Source organism: Carassius auratus, unplaced genomic scaffold (genome assembly GCF_003368295.1).
Source record: "Carassius auratus strain Wakin unplaced genomic scaffold, ASM336829v1 scaf_tig00030051, whole genome shotgun sequence".
Taxonomy (NCBI): domain Eukaryota; kingdom Metazoa; phylum Chordata; class Actinopteri; order Cypriniformes; family Cyprinidae; genus Carassius; species Carassius auratus.
The window spans coordinates 140,300-162,540 of record NW_020525823.1 but is presented as its reverse complement, the minus strand read 5'-3'; the positions used below and the strand labels follow the sequence as shown (position 1 = coordinate 162,540).

The following is a 22,241-nucleotide window of genomic DNA, read 5'->3' as shown; positions in this document are numbered from 1 at the left end:
TGCAGCAGCGAGGGTTGTCTTCAATGAGCCAAAAAAAGCTCATGTTACTCCTCTCCTCATCAGGTTACACTGGCTACCAGTAGCCGCTCGCATCAAATTCAAGGTACTGATGCTTGCCTACAAGACGACCACTGGCACGGCACCAACTTACCTAAACTCACTGGTTAAATCCTATGTGCCCTCCAGAAGTTTGCGCTCTGCAAGTGAACAACGCCTTGTGGTGCCATCCCAAAGAAATTCAAAATCACTCTCACGGACCTTTTCCTGGACTGTGCCCAGCTGGTGGAATGACCTCCCAATCCCAATTCGTACAGCTGAGTCTTTACTCATTTTCAAGAAACGTCTAAAGACTCATCTTTTTCGCCTGCACTTAACCTACTAACACCAGTACTTTTCCTTTTCTCGTCTTTGTTCATTTAATTTAAAAAATAAAAAATTAAAAAAAATTAAAAAAAAAAATTAAAAAAAATTAAAAATAAAAATCCTGGCTATGCGTTCTATACTAGACTAACTGAGACTTTTCATGGCACTTGTATACTGTTGTTGTTCTCTTGTTGACCTGACTGCTTCTATTGTTCTCATTTGTAAGTCGCTTTGGATAAAAGCGTCTGCTAAATGATTAAATGTAAATGTAAATGTATGAAGAATAGAAGAAATGGAATGCATTCAGTCAAAAGTACAATGAGACGTGGTTTTCACACAAAAACATAAAACAATCTTCCTCTTGATGATGGAATCATAACAAACAAGAGTACAAATTTTGCTGTGATGAGAGTTGATGGTACAGAACACACAATTATAACTAATTCCAGTCAACACATAAAATGAGAGATTACAATGGAGACGTTCAAGTTCGACAAACAGAACTTTGTAGCAAAGAAAAAGTCTAATTTAACTTTAGTTGTAGCTACTTTATTACATTATTGTAAGAGAAAACTCTTCACACTTCAGCTGTCTTTTGTAATCCCCTCATCTCTCCAGTGTAAACTCTCAGATTTTCAAAGAATCACATTGTCAAAAAGAAAAAAAATTTGGTTGAAATGTTAGGAGGCTCAGGCGTACCTCAGGGCAGATCCTTTGGGTGTTGCTATTCCATAGCCCTTTGAGTCCAGGTTTCCTCCCACCTTCATGGTGTCACATGGCTTGCGCTGCTCAATGTATTCGTTCATTGTGGACTCCAGCAGATAAGCATACTTCCCTTTGGACTTTCTCACCCGTACGACACCTTCGTCTGTCGTCTTCACAAATACAGAAGGGTCTGCAGATTTCATGTAGGACCACATCTTCTCAAAAACTGCGATCTTTGATCTCTGAGGATAGATATAACGAAGTCAGACTGATCAAAAGTTACAGCAAAGACATGAATAATGGTAAAAAAAAACATAAAAACATTTCTTGATCATCAAATCAAAATATTAGAATGATTTCTGAAGGATCGTGTTACACTGAAAACTGGAGTTATGGCTGCAAATTTTTTTAAAATAGATTCAAAGAGAAAAAGAGATTATAAATTGTAACAATATTTCACAATATTACAGTTTTTACCATATTTTTGATTACATTTTTTTGATCTACAGCACATGTGACAATTATCATTGAATAACAACACACAAAAGCAGCCACAGTTGAAATGCTTCATTCTATATTTACATTTCTAAACTTAGATTTCAAATAGACAAAGTACCTGATATCATAGTCTTTCACAGTGCCATTTCAGGAAGACTGGAACCATTTTTGTTCAACTCTCTCTTTGAATACTCAATGTACAGATAAAATGTGCAAATATAGTACCTTCAGGGCTACAACAGCTTCTTATCAGGATAGTACTCTCATCTTTGTACCTTATCTACTCATAAAGGGTGCATATTAATACCTTGAGGCTGAATATTAGTATCTTAAAAGTACTAACATGCAGTTTTAGTGGAAGATAAGGTACAAAACTAAGGCACAATCTTTGAGGGCACTGATAAAAGTATAATTTTTGCACATCTTTCCTGAGAGTATAGTAAATTACTTCCATCTTACCCTGAAGAACTCTTTGGTGGATCCTCCATCCAGAGTCCCATAGGCAATCTCTGTTTGCTTAGCCAGATCCTCAGCACTCTCGATGGGTGACACCATCCTTTCCACAGTGAGGAAGGCAGCCAGGTTGGCCGTGTAGGAGGAGATGATAATCAGAGTGAAGAACCACCACACACCTCCAACTATACGACCAGAGAGAGATCTGTGGAGGAAACAAGTACAGCAGAACAAAACAGGTGGTTATTAGCCTTAAATATTATAGTTATCTTCTTTATCAAATTAAACTCATAATGAAGAGTCCTATTTTTAATATGATTTTCATTACTAACTGTGCACAAAATGGGAAGATAATGATTAATCAGTAAATTAATTACTTTATCAGCAGGCATATATGATGAAGAAAGGCCGCCTTAATGGTTGAGATATAGTTATAAATCAGATCCTGATCAGAGTTTAAACAAAAGCAAAGTCATTTTCAGCCTTTGTATGGCAGAATTTAATTATCTTCAGAACGGTCTCATGTAAAATGTCTGGCACATCACTTATATGAGCTTAAATGAAAAGACTGGAGGAGTGATGCGTTAACGGTTAGAATAAAACATCTTAGTAATATACTGTATAATTGTGTTTCTTTCCTTAAAATAGGAGCTGGATGCATTAAAACTGAATACACTGCAGTTAAATGTTCACATATACTGAGAAAATATAGACATTTTTTAAAGCCACATTTCAGAAATTACAAGCATTTCATGAAAGCTGCCAGTATGCAAGAATGATCCCAAGTATTTAAAAAAAAAACACACACCAAAGAAATTCAGGCTGTTATTATACTTTTTGGATATATTCAATGGGGCAGTAACATCAACATCAACATCAAAAGTTATTTAATTCATTTTGAAAACTTGTTTTCATGTGTTAAACTGAGTAAATTAAATGTATGGATGAAGATTAACTTGCTTGTGTGAATAATAATACAACAAAAATAATTTTTTTGTCCAGAAGACATGGCCAGGTTTGATCTGTGACTTCTCAATGCATGTACAGTATATTGATCTGAGTGCCTCAAACATTTCAAAACTTCAAACTTTTTCTTCTTTCACTGTTCCCTTAGCCTTATATTGAAACAAATATTCTGTTCTGCCAAGCTTGCACTAAAGTTCTACTTTCCAATACATGCTGTGCACCATTCAGCCCTTTTGCTTTCAAGGGAAATTCTCTTCACAGCTTCCAATGATATTATCAGTTATTAAAGGGGCCAATAAACCACTCTGAATTTTTATAGGGAAGTAAAATGTCTAACACTGGAACATTGTTGGAATGGTAATGCATGTTGTTGAACGTTAGATTCAGATCCGGAACATGATATTTCATTCTTACTTATTCTAATAAAAGTCTACATTATTTAGTATTGTCAACTTAAATGCCATTAACAGAACGACCCTATATTGTAATTATCTCAGAAAACACAGCACACACTTTCTCATGTCAAAAGCACAGTAGAATGACAAATGGATGATTATATAAATACATATACTACCATTCAAGAATTTGGCTTTATCTGTGTCTCCACAAAAAAATCAGTATTAAAAAGTAATATAACAGTAAGACTGTTGTGGGGCAGTCGTTGCCTAATGGCTAGAGAGTCAGACTTGTAACCCAAAGGTTGAAAAAGGTTTCAAGTCTCAGGTCTGGCAGGATTCGTTGGTGGGGGAATAATCAGCTCTCTCTTCTGCCCTCATGAGACCCCTGAGCAAGGCACCAAAGCCCCAACTGCTCCCTGGATGCTGTAGCAATATGCTGTACCCCACTGCTCCGGGTGTGTGTTCACTACTGTGTGTGTGCACATGGATGGCTTAAATGCAAAGCACAAATTCTGAGTATGGGTCATAACCATACTTGACCATGTCACCTCACTCACTAAAATATTATTACAATTTAAAATAACTATTTTCTATTTTAAAATATTTAAAAATGTTATTTATTCCTGTGATGACAAAGCTGATTTTTCAGCATCAATACTTCAGTCGTCAGTGTCACATGATCCTTCAGAAATCATTTTAATATGCTGATTTGCTGATGAAACATTTCTTATAATTTTTTTTACATTTAATTTAATATATTTGCAATTTAATATTTTGGTGGAAATAGATGCATTTTTCAGGAAGCTTTGTATTTATTTATCTTTATTTATATATATTTACGTTTGTATATGTATTTACTTTTTAACAATTTAATGCATCCTTATTGAATCACAATATATATATATATATATATATATATATATATATATTGTGACACGTGTCCCGAGCGCTCATCAGCATCGGCATGGCAACAGCGCAGACACACCTGCCCCTACTCATCACAGGCTGAGCGGCCACACCTGCGTGCCATCGGCCGCTGCCAATATAGACCCCACAAGCGGGCACAGAGGTGAGAGATGTCTCCATGAGATTCGGCTAACATTGTATTTTCCTCTGCCCTAGAAAGCAGCGTGTGACCGCCAGCCCCAACACTACAGCAGAGCAAGGACCCATACTGCACTAGAGCACTTTCAAGACAGGATGCCAAGCACCGAACACCCAAACCACCTCACAGCATCGCCACTTCTTTCACGGATTCCCTTAATAAATTCCACCCTTCACAATATATATATATATATATATATATATATATATATATATATATATATATATATATCTCAAAACATACCAACCAACCTTTTGAATGGTAGTGTATATTTTGTTTTGTTTTTTGTGAGAATTGCATTCTGGTTCAATCAAAACCTGCAGTCCTTTGCAGAAAAAAGTATCAGTTTTTCAAAAATGTCCACTGGGTAAGCTCATCACCTCATCTCAAACTGTCTCTCTCTCATTCTGTTGTACTCTGCTTATCTTTCTCATCTCTCTCACCCAGCCCATCTCCCTATTTTCACATGTCTCTTCAGCTTCCATAAGTGTTATACAAAGTTGACTTTCATTCATTCTGATCAACAGGGAAGTGCTGCAGCACACCCAGTTTTTTTTTTTCTGTGGGCAACTGTTAAGCTAATTGGAGTGTCTATTGACACTGTGTAAATAGCCCGCCTTGTTGGCAGAGGCTGTTTACACTAACTCCATCCTCCGACGTGTGAAAGGGACGGTCATCAATTGTCAGATTCAATGGCGTAGATGGTAAAGAGTGTGTCACATTACTTTTGACACAATCAACCAGGGTTCAAATCTGTCTTTGGACGAATTTTTTTCCTCCCTTTTCAAACTTCAAATCACATGAGAAAAGTATTCATTTTAAATTAAAATTAAGGAAATAATCAAAAAGTTGAAAATAAAGTATCGGGTAGGGTTAGGGTAGGTGCAGGGAGGGCTTGGCCCAATAGAGTGGCATTTAATAATTTGAATTAAAAATAATATTTACACTCAACAGGTTATTATTGCATACTGTTTTATGTATTACAATGCTGAGGTGCAGATAATTGGCATTACTTGCAATAAGTAATTAGTAGAATATCCTGCTATTTTAAATTAGTAAATAGGCTCTATCGCGTGAAGGCACCCTAACAGCCCCCCATCCCGCGCATTCCTGCACCCCTGCGAGTGCAGCTGTTTTGTGTGAAATGTCCACCTTTATAACCATCAGTCAGTAGTGTGTTTGCAAACAAAATTTGTGAATTTAGGCATCTGGTATAAACAATTATTTGAGCAGACAAAATTATTTAATACAGACAAAATGCATTTCGATTTTGTGTAATGTTTTAAGAAAGGAAAGAACTGCAGAGAGTTTTTCTTACCATTTTGCATGCATATAAATATATGTGTGCATTTTTGTATGTGAGAGGTATTTAGGACCTTTAAAAACCATTACAGGTTCACAAGTATTTGAACACACACAACTTGCACATTAGAAGAATGCCGGCATGATCCTCTAATGAATACTCCAAATGAATTATCAAACTAATCCATAGAATATGGGTCACTCCTACACTGAAAGCAAAGTAAAAGGTTCCATGGACGAACATTCTTTCAAACAGCCTCAATCACATCTCCAATGAGACACGATGACTCACGACAGAACTGTAACAAACAAAAAATAAAGTCTCATTATTGTTCCAAATTGTAATGCTGCAAAATGTCCGTTCACAGAAACTCGGGCAGCCGCCGTTGGGAACGTTGTGACATGCTGATGGTCTCTGATTGTACTCTGGTCTCACAGTTCTGTTAAACACTGCAGAGGATTTCCAAACACTCGGGATGGCAAGGTCACCTCGACAGTGGGAAAGGCCCAAGCTAGACTTCCCTCTAGGCTTCTCTGTATGTGTGTTTGTATTCTGAAATTACACTAATGTGCTTGTGACCGAAATGTGTGACCTAAACCTAATGTGTACGTGACCTGCTAGTGTCACGGCGTATGGAAGTGTTTGTAAATGGGAGAGTATATGTGTACTGGGGAAAGGGAATCTGGACAAAGTTGAAGTGACAGTCAGAGGCCCGCAGGAGGAAGGCGGCACCACAGAGCCTGGGTTGAACTGTCATGCTCGCTGCAAAGCCTGATGGTCTGACCCCGCACAAACACACATGAAGAGACACAAAAAACACACACCACATCTCACATAATGCTCCTAAGGCTCACAATATGTATCGCTTCCTCTGGGTTACTACCCGCTCTGATTCTCAGTCACACACACACACACACACACTCACTTCTCCTGGCTCATATCCAGGCGAACACTTGGATTATTTTTCAGCCAGTGTGAACAGACTGATCATCAGCCTCCAGGACAATTTAAATCATTGGAAAATTAATCTGGCCTTTATGTGACAGCTTTCCAAGGAAACACATCTACACCATCCCTCACGTGAACACTCTTCAAACCAAGAGGTTCATAGCAATAGTTCAGTGGAGGAATTTCTGTCTCTCATAATAAGGGTATTGGGTTTTACCGCTGAAAACACCTATGTAGCCATAATAACTTAAATAACTTATTTTAACTTATTTTAACTATTTTCTAAGGTGTCAAGATTTGGCCAGTTAGCGCAGCCACGTTTGCTCCTGCTTGTAGACGTTTTAACTACATGTAAAATTAAAAGAATCCTGCATTTACTCTTTGATTACAAAAGCTGCCATTTGCATAGATTAAATCGAATGTAAGAATAGAATACATACATGTAATATATAAATATCAGTACAGAAGATACACAATTCAAAATAGATGATAGATAGAATGACAGACAGACAGAATTACAGACAGAACAACAGAATGATAGACAGACAGAACAATACACACCATGACAACAGACAGACAGGGCAACAGAAAGAAAGATAAATAGAATGATAGACAAACAACAGACAGAATTACAGACAGAATGTTTCACAGAAAGAACGACAGACATACAGGACCACAGAGATGATGGAAGATAGACAGACAGGATGACAGACATAAAAAAAAAAAACATACACAATGATAGAACTGTAAACCGAATGACAGAATGATGGAGAGACAGACAGAATCATCAGAAGATAGAAAGAACAATACACTGACATGATGATAGACAGGGCAACAGAGAGAAAGATAAATAGACAGAATGACAGACATACGGACAACAGACAGAATGACAGACAGACCGAACCACAGACAGACAAAACAAGAAACAGACAAGATGACAGATAGAATGATGGACAGACAGAACGATAGAAAGACAGAACAAAAAAACAGACAGGATGACAGACAACATAATAAACAGACAGAAGGATACACAGGATAAAAAACATACATGACTACAGACAGAATGATAGACGGACAGCACAATCTACAGACAAAACAACAGACAGAACGTTACAAAGAAAGAACAATAGACAGAACCACAGACAGAATGACAGATAGACAGAACGACAGAACTATAAACAATGATAGAAAGACAGAATGATGGAGAGACACAATGGATAGATGACAGAAAGACAGATGGACTGATAGAACAATAGATAGACAGTACAACAGATAGACAGTGCTTACATTTAAACAGTTTTCTTACTTTACCTTTAATTAAAATTATGTCAGATTCAGTGATGCAGAGCAGAGAAATAAATCACATCAATGAATGAAAAACCCAATTAATGCTACAGCACTCAAGTTGTGTGTCTCAAATAAAGAATTTATGCAGATGAACACAGGCGATTTCTACTAACAGGTGGCTTTTAGCAGTCAGAATCTAAAAAGGCAGCTCACATAAGCACACTGTTTACATAGCCTAGATGCTGCAACACTCAAATGTGCTATGACATGTTACAGTGTTGATGCTAGTGGACGTGACAGTGATAGTGAATTACATGCATAGTAAACAGTCTGCAATTCCCACTTCTGGGTGAACCACTAAAAGAAGAGCAGCAATCGTTGAGTTATTAATTTATATACAATCAGAGTCGCGTCAGGCTGTTGTGCTTCAGTAATTATCTGCATCTTGCTAATCATCTGTGCCATCTCACCATGACTTCAGATTACGGCATAGCTCGAACCAAGCTAATTGCTTTGATTGCTCACATGCTTACAGTAGCTTCTCTATTTACTATCTGTCTCGAGAGGTGTTAAAGAGACTTTGTTTCTGGCACCTTTGTAAGAAATAATGAATTAATGAAATCCCTTCATAAGCACCTCATCAGAAACTAATCAGAGAATCAAGAGGCAAGATGAGGTAATGGAGTATTATGAAGCAATGGCACAGATGAACTGGAGTGAATAACAATGTGAACAGTCAGAGCTCTGAGTGACCGCTCTGACATTTGTCGAGGACAAACATGTTTCTTTTCAGAGATAAATACTGTAAGCAGTGTTTTCTGTCTGGCCTACACAATCCTCATTACCAAAACACTTTTTTAAAATAGTGGTTTCAGAGATGGCTGAACAAGCACCTTTATGTACAGTAACATTTCAAGAGAATTAAGAAGTTAAAAGTATTACAGATACATCTGCCCACCAACACAAGGACTCATGTCCAGTGCTGTGTAAATTATTATTTTTTATTTCAAATTCATATTTTGTGATGTTTTACACAAAAAGCATCTAAACATCCTTATCTGCTTGCGCACCTGCTAATATGACCACCTGTTCACAGTTAACTTTACTTTTCTTAGTTATTTAATGCATTGTTTGCATAACTACTTTTCATAGCAATTCATTCTCAGATAATCAAGGGACGGAACTTTAAACTTAATGCAATGCAGTGTAATGTAATGTAATGTAATGAAATATAATATAGATCAGGAGACAATTGGTTAATAAATCTAAATTATTATATTATTAATATTTTTAAATTATACTTATTTTGTATTTATTAAACAGTTGTTTATTGAATTATCTAAATGACTGATATAATAATAATAATACAAATAATAATAATTAATTATTAAATTATTATTATTATTATTAGATTAGCCATTTAGATCAAGAAACAACTGCTTAATAAGTATGGCATAAATAACAATAATTTTATATTCTTTTTATTGCATATTAAGTTGTTTTACTGTAGCCAAATGATTTAGCTACTATTATGTACTATGGTGTTTTATAACTGTTTTTAAGGATTAATTATTGCAGATCAGCTAACAAAACTGTTACCAAATTTTTTTAATATAAATAGATAAAAATCGGATGAAGAACTTCCGTATAAAATACGCTTTTGGAGGCCATGAAAGACCAGACATGCTCCCTATCACTGTCTGAAGCCCTTAGGTAAAAAGAACATGATGATTCAGCACCATGTCAGTTCATGAAAACCCACTGACCTCCCACAAACAATGAGCACTGATCAAGGACTTTTCTAACGACTTCATAACCTTTCATTACTTCAGCATTCCTTCTTTAGCTCAGAGGGGAGAGGTGATGGAGTTTTCCATGGGAGTACTGAGCTAGCATGCAGAAACACTGTCAGGCACAGTGCTCTGGCATAGACAATCACATCTGTCATGGAACGCTCTCTGGCAGTGTAATCTAGTTTGAGTGAGTTGCTTGCTTCCCTCAAGCCAAGGATATACATGTCCAACCAAAATGTCAAACACTAGAAGAGGAGCCAGCACACCCAGAGGCTCAAGGCCAATCTGCACATAATGAGGCTAGAGGACCCTTTCAGGGTTGTCAGCACTAGCCTAACCTATGGTTACACTTTCCTCATGATATGCTAGCGACAAAGAATTGTGTGAACAAGTGCCAATTCAGCCAGAGAAATAGGACTGAATTTGAAGATCAGGGTAAATTGAGCTTATTTTGTCTTCTGGGAAACATGTAATTATATTCTGTAGCTTCTGCAGGGCAGTACGCAAATCAGTTTGTATCGGGTAACTAAATGAATGACTCAATGACTTATTAAGACCTTTTAGTTTCTTATTTAGTGTATCATTTCATTAAAAACTAACAATAGTTACATATTAATAAAAAATTGGCCCAGAGAAAATGCCTGCACTTCTAGATCATGTTTAGATATGGCTTCTTTTTTGATCTAAAGAGTTTTAGCCGGTAACGGTGAATGGCACGGTGGACTGTGTTCACCAACAATGTTTTCTGGAAGCATTCCTGATTAAAGTAGCATTCCTGTATGTGATGCAGTGCCGTCTAAGGGCCCGAAGATCATGGGCATCCAGTATGGTTTTCCGGCCTTGACCCTTACGCACAGAGATTTTTCCAGATTCTCTGAATCTTTGGATGATATGATGCACTGTAGATGATGATAACTCTTTGCAATTTTTCTCTGAGAAACTCCTTTCTGATATTGCGCCACTATTCTTCGCCGCAGCATTAGGGGAATTGGTGATCCTCTGCCCATCTTGACTTCTGAGAGACACTGCCACTCTGAGAGGCTTTTTTTTATACCTAATCATGTTGCCAATTGACCTAATAAATTGCAAATTGTTCCTCCAGCTGTTCCTTATATGTACATTTAACTTTTACTGCCTCCTATTGCTTCCGGTCCCAACTTTTTTGGAACGAGTAGTTTTCATGAAATCCAAAATGAGCCAATATTTGGCATAACATTTCAAAATATCTCACTTTCAACATTTGATACTGTATGTTATCTGGCAATTTTAGTACAGTGAACTCATTGTCATGTTCAAGAAACCAATTTGAAATGATTAGAGCTTTGTGACATAGTGCATTATCCTGCTGGAAGTAGCCATCAGAGAATGGGTACATGGTGGTCATAAAGGGACAGAAACAATGCTCAGGTAGGCCGTGGCATTTAAACAATGCCCAGTTGGCACTAAGGGGCCTAAAGTGTGCCAAGAAAACATCCCCCACACCATTACACCACCACCACCAGCCTGCACAGTGGTAACAATGCATGATGGATACATGTTCTCATTCTGTTTACGCCAAATTCTGACTCTACCATCTGAATTTCTCAACAGAAATAGAGACTCATCAGACCAGGCAACATTTTTCCAGTCTTCAACTGTCCAATTTTGGTGAGCTCGTGCAAACTAAAGCCTCTTTTTCCTATTTGTAGTGGAGATGAGTGGTACCCATTGGGGTCTTCTGCTGTTGTAGCCCATCCGCCTCAAGGTTGTGCGTGTTGTGGCTTCACAAATGCTTTGCTGCATACCTCGTTTGTAAAGAGTGGTTATTTCAGTCAAAGTTGCTCTTCTATCAGCTTGAATCAGTCGGCCCATTCTCCTCTGACCTCTAGCATCAACAAGACATTTCACCCACAGGACTGCCACATACTGGATGTTTTTCCCTTTTCACACCATTCTTTGTAAACACTAGAAATGGTTGTGCATGAAAAGCCCAGTCAGTTTAGAGTTCAGGAGATTGTCTTGACCAGGACCACACCCCTAAATGCATTGAAGCCACTGCCATGTTATCGGTTGATTAGATAATTGCATTAATGAGAAATTGAACAGGTGTTCCTAATAATCCTTTAGGTGAGTATATATACAGTACAGACCAAAAGTTTGGACACACCTTCTCATTCAAAGAGTTTTCTTTATTTTCATGACTATGAAAATTGTAGAGTCACACTGAAGGCATCAAGGGCTATTTGACCAAGAAGGAGAGTATTGGGGTGCTGCGCCAGGTGACCTGGCCTCCACAGTCACCGGACCTGAACCCAATCGAGATGGTTTAGGGGTGAGCTGGACTGCAGACGGAAGGCAAAAGGGCCAACAAGTGCTAAGCATCTCTCGGGGAACTCCTTCAAGACTGTTGGAAGACCATTTCAGGTGACTACCTCTTGAAGCTCATCAAGAGAAGGCCAAGAGTGTGCAAAGCAGGAATCAAAGCAAAAGGTGGCTACTTTGAAGAACCTAGAATATGACATATTGTCAAACTTTTTTGTTATTTATATAATTCCATATATAATTCCACATTTATTATTATGTGTTAATTCATAGTTTTAATGCCTTCAGTGTGAATCTACAATTTTCATATTCATGAAAATAAAGAAAACTCTTTGAATGAGAAGGTGTGTCCAAACTTTTGGTCTGTACTGTATATGTATATATATTATATATATATATATATATATATATATATATATATAAAAATTGGTTTTGGTCATGCAGGTAATCAGAAACTAAAAAATAAAAGTCATAAAAGTCAATCGATAATCTAATCTTTACCTTCACTTCAAATTAAATCTCCCTGTTCCAGTCTTAATATATTCAGAGGCATCTCATTTCAACATGATCTGCATTTCAGATGTAGTTCAGGGATGGTGTAATGCAGCAGACAATTAAGATCATCTTTATTTTACAACCCATTATCTCCATCACAGATGCTGTTTGTGGAATATGAGTCAGGCAAAAGAAAAGGCAGCGGTGGAAGATGAAACAAAATATGATAATGTCCCCCTACCTTGGTGAGATATCACATCCTTGCTGCATGAAGGCTCCCAGGGAAAACCACAGGCTATTGAAGATCCCAAATTCATTGGTGTGTTCAGGTTGCTTCTCCTCTCTCTGATTCTGATTCTGAGCGTCCTGGCTTGGCGACTGGTTGGTTTCTGATAACGGTGGTCGGTTCTGGTTTTGGTTTTGCTGCTCCGTTTCTTCCTCTTCATCATCTGCATGCCACTCGTACGGACTGAAGCGACTCACCAGGAACAGCACCACACTCACACCAATGTAGGCAAACACAATGCACATCCAGATCTCGTACGCCAATGGGTCCAGGAAGGAGAAGACACCTGGTTTGGACTTGGTGGGCTTCTTGATCATGATAGATATACCTAAGCTCATATAGGGCTTGGAGAAATCAATGACCTCCTCTCTGACCAAAGTGATGGTGAGGGGGGCGACAGCCACGTCTGCTTTCTACAAAGACAATATGATTACATCATTAAGCAAAGAAAGAGTGCCATGTGTGATTTCTTCTCAGAAACTTCTCAGAAAGTGATGCAATCAGACATTCAGAAAATGTTTTACGAAACGTTGAGATCCAGTTTGCATACAACAAACACAAACCAACAAAAAGCTTTACCCACCATTTTAGAAGCAGCTGAACATATAAATAACTTCAAGTATTATGAATCACTACAGTCAGTTCTACTCAATGCTGCATCCTCAAGAGAATCCCTCACACGCTATTGCTCTCTACACTTCATATTAATGCCATATTTTCTTCAAGTTGAAGAGAAATCGAACGAATGCTGCTTGACAACACTGAGCTGTGGTGTTCGCTTTTAGCCCAATGTAGACAGAGTACATCTGACATTGCTTAGCATTCCAAAGCAACTAATGCTGCAGCCTCAGGGTAAAAATGCTCTGAATAAAAAAACTGAGTGCGTATAAAAGCCAACCACACATGCACCTCGGTTTTGCTATTATAAATGATTTTGATATTATAAGTGCTAATTGGCCTTCGTTAGGACTCTTTGTTGTGTTGTTAAAATTGCCAGAAAGTCAGACATTGTACAAACATGCTCTGACATAAGGGAAAATCTACCTTTGTTAGACCCGAGGCATTGAGTTTTGGACACACCATGTCCTGTCATGCAAACTTTGCCAGCACTTTGCTATATATTTCAGAAAACATTTTTGTCACAGTTAACAGAATGGACCTCCAAGGAATGGAGGAAGTGAAGCTTTAAGCTAAATTGACTGATGTACGCTAGAGATATGCAGACTTAAAATGCCAGCCAAAATAAAATAAATAAGCAAACAAACAAACAAATCCTTACCACACAAAACTTGATAACATTCACAGATAATAGCTACTTACCCCATACACTAGTTCTCCAACCATCCCATTCCACATCATTGTCTCTGAGTCTCTGGCTCCATACTTTCCGTCCCCCACTAGTTCTAGCCTGTAGGAATAGCCCACGTGCTTGGCGATCTCTGCAGCCAGCTCCACACAATAACCTTCATATTTGTCATTTCCCACTAGCTGCTCATGGTTCTTCTTCAGCATCACATATGGAGACTCCTAAGGATAAAGAACACAGTGCAGGTTAATTTTGCATTTCTGGTTTTGTGTGGTAGCAAGGGCCAGATCAGTCGAGTTGTTTGGTTACTACATGATTAAGAGTAGTCAAAGAGGCTTGAAAGAAAATCTTGCAACAGCTACATCAAATGTTTTCTGCATTTCCAGCATATTTCTCAGCTTATATATTATTGAAGGGTTGCATTCCAGCTCAGTTCTGTGTATCTACACAGAACAACATAAACAGAAAAAAAAAACATATAACACAAAAACAAGAGTACACTGAAATGTGTATATGAGGAAACACACCTGTATTTTTACCATAAAACAAGTGATATAACCTACCAGGAGCACCAAAATATCACTATGTACATGGTGACAGCAATATTGCTAATGCTTTTTTTATGTCTTTGTTGTATGCTCTAGCAAGTTTGTGGCTACTTGGTAAAATGGGAATGACTGGACCTGAAGGAGCAGTGTGACGCACCAAAAAGACCGTGATGCACCAAACCAACATTAAAGAACTAAACGGTTTAACAAGCAGACTGTGTTGTCGCCTGTTGTCACCTGCGTCTAAGCCCAAAAAATTAGCTTGAACACACCACGAAGACTGCAGGCAATAGCCAACTAGCATGTATGTTCTGTGTTTGCAAAAGAGGAAATAACTTTCTATATCAGCAAGTGGCAGTAGTATATATTTGTCCTTCAAAAAGAGAAGATAAAACTAGTTCTGTGTCAAAGCAGGCTTGCTAACCATTTTGAATATGAATCATGCTAATCAGTTGGTCTTTACACATTCCAGACAGCCATTTCATTATGAAAATATTTATGTACTGGAATGCTCAGATGTAAAATAAGATCAGCCTCTGTGTTCATTCTTGGCTTTGTCATTTGCACGCTTTTATTACTTTCACTATTCTGATCATGCACTGGTTCACTAAGCTGAACAGCCAATCAGATTTCGCCGAGCTGACAGAAGTTCAACGACAGCCCAACAACAGTCATCCGTCAGCTTGGTATGCCACAGCTTTAAGTGTTAAGTAGATCAGCCTACTGCATATAAAGCTCAAGTATAAGTTTCCTGTCCATTCTCAATATTATTGAAATATCATTATTGAATTTTTATAGTTAAAAAAGGTAATTAAGACTATATAACACAGTGTGACACCCATAATGAGGCTCTATATTTCACAACTTTGACTTTATATCCTACAATGTGATTTATTTTTATTTTAAGCTCACATAATTATAAAATATTTTTACACTAAAGAAATAAGCTACCATATAAAATAGACAGTTATAAGCTATTTGGCAGAGCATTGCACTATGAAGCGCAAGGTTGGGAGTTCGATTCCCCGGGGAACACATGATAGGTAAAAATGTATAGCCTGAATGCACTGTTGCTTTGGATAAAAGCGTCTGCTAAATGCATTAATTTAATTTAATTTAATTTAATTTAATTTAATTTAATTTAATTTAATTTAATTTATGCTCAAACCATGGATTGGCATGGATTTAGGATGGGACTATCTGTTTGGTTGACCAGAACAATACTTTTTTAAATTATGCTTAGTGAGAATAGCACACTCCAAGGCACCATTAACTGTACACACACACACACACACACACACACACACAGAAAACATGTACACCATTTAATCTTAATAACACTCATGATTTGTAATTCACACTTATGTGACATATTGCCCGATTTTATATATGTCGCATATATTAAAAACCTATATCAAAACCTATATTGAAACATATATGTTTATATAGGTTTTTTCCATGTGGGGTATTTTTATTGTATTATTCACTATGCAAATAAAGGTGACTTGACTAGACTTGAACAACTCACCAAGATGGTGGTGACTATATAGGTCCTGTTTTGCAGTCCAAATGTCTCATTGAGCATGTTGATGTAAGTAGCTGTGTTCACGTATTTCTCACGTTGGTTCCAGTAGCCCACCTGCAGGCAGAAAAGAGGAATGTCACAGCATTGCACAGGAAATTCAGAGCCACTATTTTTAGAATGTTAAATATTCATATTGATGGCTTAAGAGGAGCTGTAATCACTTGAAATGAATGCGTGGCTCTTTAAGCCTGCCTGTGACTAACACTTCATTCGCTTTCATCACAGCTAGTGCTGAAGTTTCAGGAGCAACCTCGGGTTAATCATTCCGGATCAAATTTATGTCAGGAAAATGTCAAGCATGATCTGTTTTCTAAAACTTCAAGTGAGAAGTCAGAATGTATGATTACTGGTATGGGATGGTAAGTGTGGACGCTATATGTGTGCAAGTAGGGAAAAAAACTCAATTCGATTTACTTTCTTGGGTCCGTTTGGGCCAAGTTCCATCACGCTGACAGTAAAGTTGGTCCGATGTCCTTTTTCATTAAACTGAATATGTCCTGTAAGCCCTTCAAATTGCACCTACAGAGACAATCACACATAATTGGATTGTTCATAATTTCATCTTCATCATCGACACAGAACTTCACTAGGTGTGAAACCTGATTTACATTTTTGTACAGGAAGCCAAATGATACTTTCGTGGAGCTGCATGATTAATCAAAATCACTATGGCTTACTTTGATTATCACAATTGCTGCTTTTTGATTAAACAAATATATGCAACATAAGTCCTAAGTGCATCACAGTGTTCCTTTACACACAAGCAGCTCATGATCCTGTGTTTTCAGTGTCTCAAAGCAGCATTAAATGCTGCTCCACACAAATTCATCTCTGCATTTAGGACCCTCATAACATGAATTAGGAAATGCAACATGTTCCAACCATGTTCCCAAATTTATAATGAGAGGCTCATTTATAAAACAGCTGTGGTCAACAAAGAGATGCTTAAAGGGCTCCTTGCAATTAGCCTTTTTCCCTAAATTGTGAAGGCCTAACTTTGCATGAAATAATGGCATTTTTAAAAGCTGGAAAGTCAGCGGTAAAATTGGCTCTGCATCAGCCCCTGAAACTTTTAAGTCTTGAACCAGAAAAAAAAGCCCAATAAGAAGTCACAAAGCCTATTCAATTGATCAGCATCCTGTTAATATGTATGTAGCGCTGAACAGAGGCTGTTTTCTGTTTGTCTGAAATGAATGTATTTACAATCAACATCTATAAGCGATTGCTGAGAATTTAATCAAATAATGGATAAAACAAAAGCAGTTTGTGATTGCATAATAAGGCTGAATCAAATTACTTGGGATGTTAAGAAGAACCTGATGTTCTGTTTGTTATATAGTCAGTAAAAAAAAGTAATTAAAAAAACAGGCCAGTTCTGAGGTTTGCCGTTCTTTCCGACAAAGTACCAGCTTTGCCATGAGAACCAGTACTCTTTTGGTGTAAAAAAAAAAGTGTCTGGTTACCTGCTGTAGGGCTCTCTGAATGTCGATGCCTTGGCCCCAGGGTGCAGGAGGGTTAGCCAGACACTCTCCTGCATTCCCCCTGCGAGATATATCAATGTGCTGCTTTCTCAGGTTCTGGAAGGCAGTGGCCATGACAGTCACCGCGTCATATGTAAGCGCTCCAGTGTACTATTATGATCCAAATGAAAAGTAAGGGGAAAAGGATAAAAGGATTTATTCACAACCTTAGGCTTTCACGTGCCCTGCTGAAAAGACCGGCATAGAGGGTCACCAGTATACATTTATGTTTTTCTTGTTAGTTTAAGTAGCAAGATTTAATTTTCACAAACTATCTTAACCTCTTAAACACATTACCCATGCAGGATCAAAATGGAAATTCAAGGTCTTTTCAGCAGGGCACACACCTTTTTAAGTCCATCATGAGAGCATTTAAAATCATATTTTTATGACTAAGACCTTGCTTTACCTTGAGCCTCCTTTTGGGACTTTTCAAGTCTTTACTGTCAAACTCTAGCCAGTGCTGTATTGTCCTGCTGACAGTAGGGTTTGTGTAGTTCATGAGCTGGAAGCCTGTCACATTGGCACCGCCGTTCCTGAACTCTGTGAGATTAAGATCCAGAAATCCCTGAAGGCAAACACATCAATATCCCAATATTCATTCATCTTTGGAGTCTGCCTTGATACACAGAATTGTGTTAGATTTCAGAGTAATACAATGAGTTAAAAATCAATTACACTTTTTTTATTGAAGCAATAAATTAAATTGAACAGAAAATATTTTTCAGTCAAACAGAACACAATATACAGTAAACCAGAATAAAGTAATTAAAGTCAGAACACACAATGTAGAAATAATTAAATATTCTAAGTCTTGCTAGATCTTAGAAAAAACCCATTAGAAACAAGGTTTAATTGCACAGTAATGGTTAGAGTTATGAATATAATGTGGTTACATCATGAGAATCAGTAGAGGTAATGATACAGTCGCATGCATAGACATACATAGATATGCATGCTGGGTAAATATCACTGTGTGATAACAGCTAATTGTACTGTATCTGTGTTTATGTGTATGTTTGCTCATCTGGGTGACCAACCCCTGTGGCGATGAACCCAGGGGACTCTATAATGCAAAGTGTTGCATCCCTGCTGCTTTCATCATAATTGGTTATGGGATGACATCTTTTCTCTTCAACACTGAATTAGATTAAGTACAGTACTTGTCTTGTTTGGAGGATTTTCTTTTTACCCATCAAATAACCCAATTGCATATATTTACAATGCTTTCCTGTAAAGTCACAGTTCACAAGTTCTGCATTACAGTTTATTTAGTTGGCTTTCTGAACAACTATTATTTTGTAATATTAAGATATTAAAACCATTCTGAAATTATATAAAAAAAAAAAATAAAGTAATACAAATAGTCAAATAGTCAAATATTAATAAAACATAATAAACTACCATAGTCCTGACCTAAGTGCCACAGGGAAGGTCTGACAAGTATAGCCATTGAGTGAAAATGGAAATGACATAATAAAAACATAAATATAATCATAATGAGATTCATAATGAGAAATTAGGTCTCTTCAGCTTCTTCGGTTGGCCAATTATGTTTTCTGAGCAACCATTATTTTGTTACTCCACTGAATTCCTTAATGCATTGGCAGCCCCTAAATATTTCAACCATCCTGAACAATTCAAACTAGAAATAGAAAATCTAAATCTAATCAAATATTAATAAAACATTCCAAACTTCCATAGAAAATCTAGGAAAGATCTGAAAAGTATGGTAATATAGTGAAAAAAAAATCATATCATAAGATGAATTTATTTTCGATGCAAAAATAAAAGGATCTCATACCCTTCGAGAAAGGGTACAAATGCTAATTCTGTCAGCTCAGAGGGTAATCTGCAATCTGTCTGCATTGTGTGTAACATTTAAAAGCATGCACACTCCCCAGTCACAGAGAAAAAAGGGAGAAAAAGTAGCCATGCAATGTAAAACACCACCATCAATTCGTCTGAGCGCTCCCTTGCGATTCCAGTCAATGTTCAAGAGGTTAACCGACAATACATCATAAGTAGCCTCAAGGCTCATAGTTCATTCATGCAGACCAAAGAGGACTGAAGGATACAGGATTCTTCACTTACCAGGTTTGCTAGTATGAAATGGTAGTTCTTCAAGTTCTTTTTTTGTGCCGCAATCTGAAAGACAAATACAACACATTAAACAGCATTAAAGCACTACCCTCTCTCTTGCTGTCAACTAATGGCAGGCCTCTTTCCTTTGATGCCAGTTAAAGTATAATTTTTAGCCTGGCTCTCTAAATAGCAATGAATAGGTCCCATCATTGAGGACTTAATTGCACTCCCTCCCAAGCTCATTGAGTGTAGAATATCTATGATCAGAAGGATAAGTCGGAACTACACGAGATTGAAGGGAGGAAAGAAGGATTTGGCATCTGTCACCATAGGAAGTCCAATTATAGGACTTAATGACTACATGTGCATGAAGACCGCATTAACACCTGTGAACAGCAGCGGGCCTATGGAAGCACACTGTCAGGGTTAACTGTATCGGATGCTGATTTCTGATCATTGGGTTTGGCACTGTTTCTTTGAGATCTTGTCTGGATGGTGAATGGCGAGAAAAGTAATTGCCTTGGTGTGCCTGAAGGAGGAATTCATTGTTTCTCAATCCTCAGATGGGAAAGACATGGCATAACTTTAAAGTGTACTGAAAAATGATCTGCTATTCATGCTATTCAATAAAACACATGTAATGTCCCACAATGAAGTCAACATAACATTTCTTAAAATTATGTCAGATATCCCAGAGCCATTAAGTTAAGAGTATACACTGCGAATTGTGAAATATAATTGCAGGCCTTTGACCATACTTGGCAATACTTGGAATCCTTCTAGAAATTAAGAAATTCATTGGGGATACTGCAGAAGCAATAAATTATTAATTGAGGTATACATTTTTGTAGGTTTTTCTTATGTTAAAAAATAACTAAGTGTTTTGCTACAGTACTAATTGTTAAGACCAAATAAAACTCCACAGATTTCCACCCTTTTGATCAAAAATCCCATACAGAAAATTTCGTCTGGGCCAACCACCTGGTTATGGGTCTGCACAGTAAAATACATGCACTATACACATGATATAAAAAATGAAACATGTTCTTAGAAATAGTAACGTATAGTATGAAGCTTTACCAAGTTTAAGATGGAGTTGAGTCTCTCCAGCTCACAGTCCAGAATGACCCTGTACTCCTTCTTCACATCCAGATCTTGGATGGTTTTCAAGAACGCCACCTCTGTCAGAGTGTCAAAGTTTATGGATGTCACCTGCCAGGTCTTTTCAGCAGCTGTGTCCAAGATCTTTTGCAACACCGTCAGACCTTCAATAAGTAAAAAAAAAAAAGTCCCAGTAAGAAGACTCATATGGCTTTAACTGAATATTCATAATAGGCAGCTGCTTGCATGGATACACATATGTTTCAGCACAATATGTTGAAGCATCTGTACCTCTTCAAAACATCAGTATTTTAAGACAGTGATGCAACTCTGTGAATATCACTTTAGTGATGTACTGTAACATCCTGGGAAGTAAAGTCTTGATTTGGAAAAAAAACCCACATGCTCTGTTGAGTCACATACTCCGGAGGAGCAGCTCTGTCTCCACATTTAGCAGGGGGTCTCCACTGTTCTGCTCCAGCTCTAATCAACATCTGCTTTCATATCACTTAGAAGCCTCTTTTCTCAGCTTAGGGAAAATGCTGGGTGTTTTTGTAAGGAGGACAAGTTAAGACGCATTTGAAGTTGTTTAGTCTGGGCAGATTTTAGAAAAACCTTGAGCAATCATGGTTAAATAAAATATTTGGATATGCAACATTTATTTTCTCACTAAACAGTGCTCTTTTGTTACGTCTAGCTAGCTTACGTCTGATTCTCAGCGTCCTCTTATATATTCTCAGATTTTTTTTTTCCTCTAGTGCTTATTATCTTTTCAAAGAAAACAGAAACACACGTTGAGAAACTGCCTTTTGTAATCTGGTTGATCAAAAGCCACTACCGGCAATTGTATGAACTGTGTGGCTATGATTTTCTTAGAGGAAATTAAATAATGTGATATTAATGGCCAGCGTATGGATGGCTTGCTGTGAATTTGCAGAGACACAATGCAGAGACACAATGTATGACTAAGCACGCATCGTTTCAGATCATTTGACTTTTTCTGGTTACCTGCATGTGGTTTGGTCATGTGATGGTTTCTCGCATATGGAGAGAAACTAATAAAAGAAAGAACGGCTGATTGTTCTTCAAACAGGAACTATCTTCCGACAATGACAGCTTGTTTCCTGTGTAGCAGACGCAGTGATATAATTAGTTTAATGAAAGATGATTCGCTCCTCAGTAGCATCTGTATTTT

General features: G+C 37.5%; 1 protein-coding gene across 1 annotated transcript in view; it reads right to left on the bottom strand.

Moving 5' to 3' along the window:
• The window catches only part of LOC113080003 (glutamate receptor 1-like), a 51,275-nt gene that overhangs the window by 11,099 nt on the left and 17,935 nt on the right, over positions 1-22,241 (bottom strand). Inside the window, exons 4-13 of the mRNA XM_026252247.1 lie at positions 21,026-21,210; positions 19,955-20,008; positions 18,270-18,428; positions 17,804-17,971; positions 16,755-16,859; positions 16,284-16,394; positions 14,222-14,428; positions 12,857-13,314; positions 2,026-2,224; positions 1,063-1,310 (exon numbers count right to left, since the gene is read on the bottom strand). Coding sequence (XP_026108032.1) covers positions 1,063-1,310; positions 2,026-2,224; positions 12,857-13,314; positions 14,222-14,428; positions 16,284-16,394; positions 16,755-16,859; positions 17,804-17,971; positions 18,270-18,428; positions 19,955-20,008; positions 21,026-21,210 — 1,894 coding nt within the window. The remainder of the gene's footprint in view (positions 1-1,062; positions 1,311-2,025; positions 2,225-12,856; positions 13,315-14,221; positions 14,429-16,283; positions 16,395-16,754; positions 16,860-17,803; positions 17,972-18,269; positions 18,429-19,954; positions 20,009-21,025; positions 21,211-22,241) is intronic.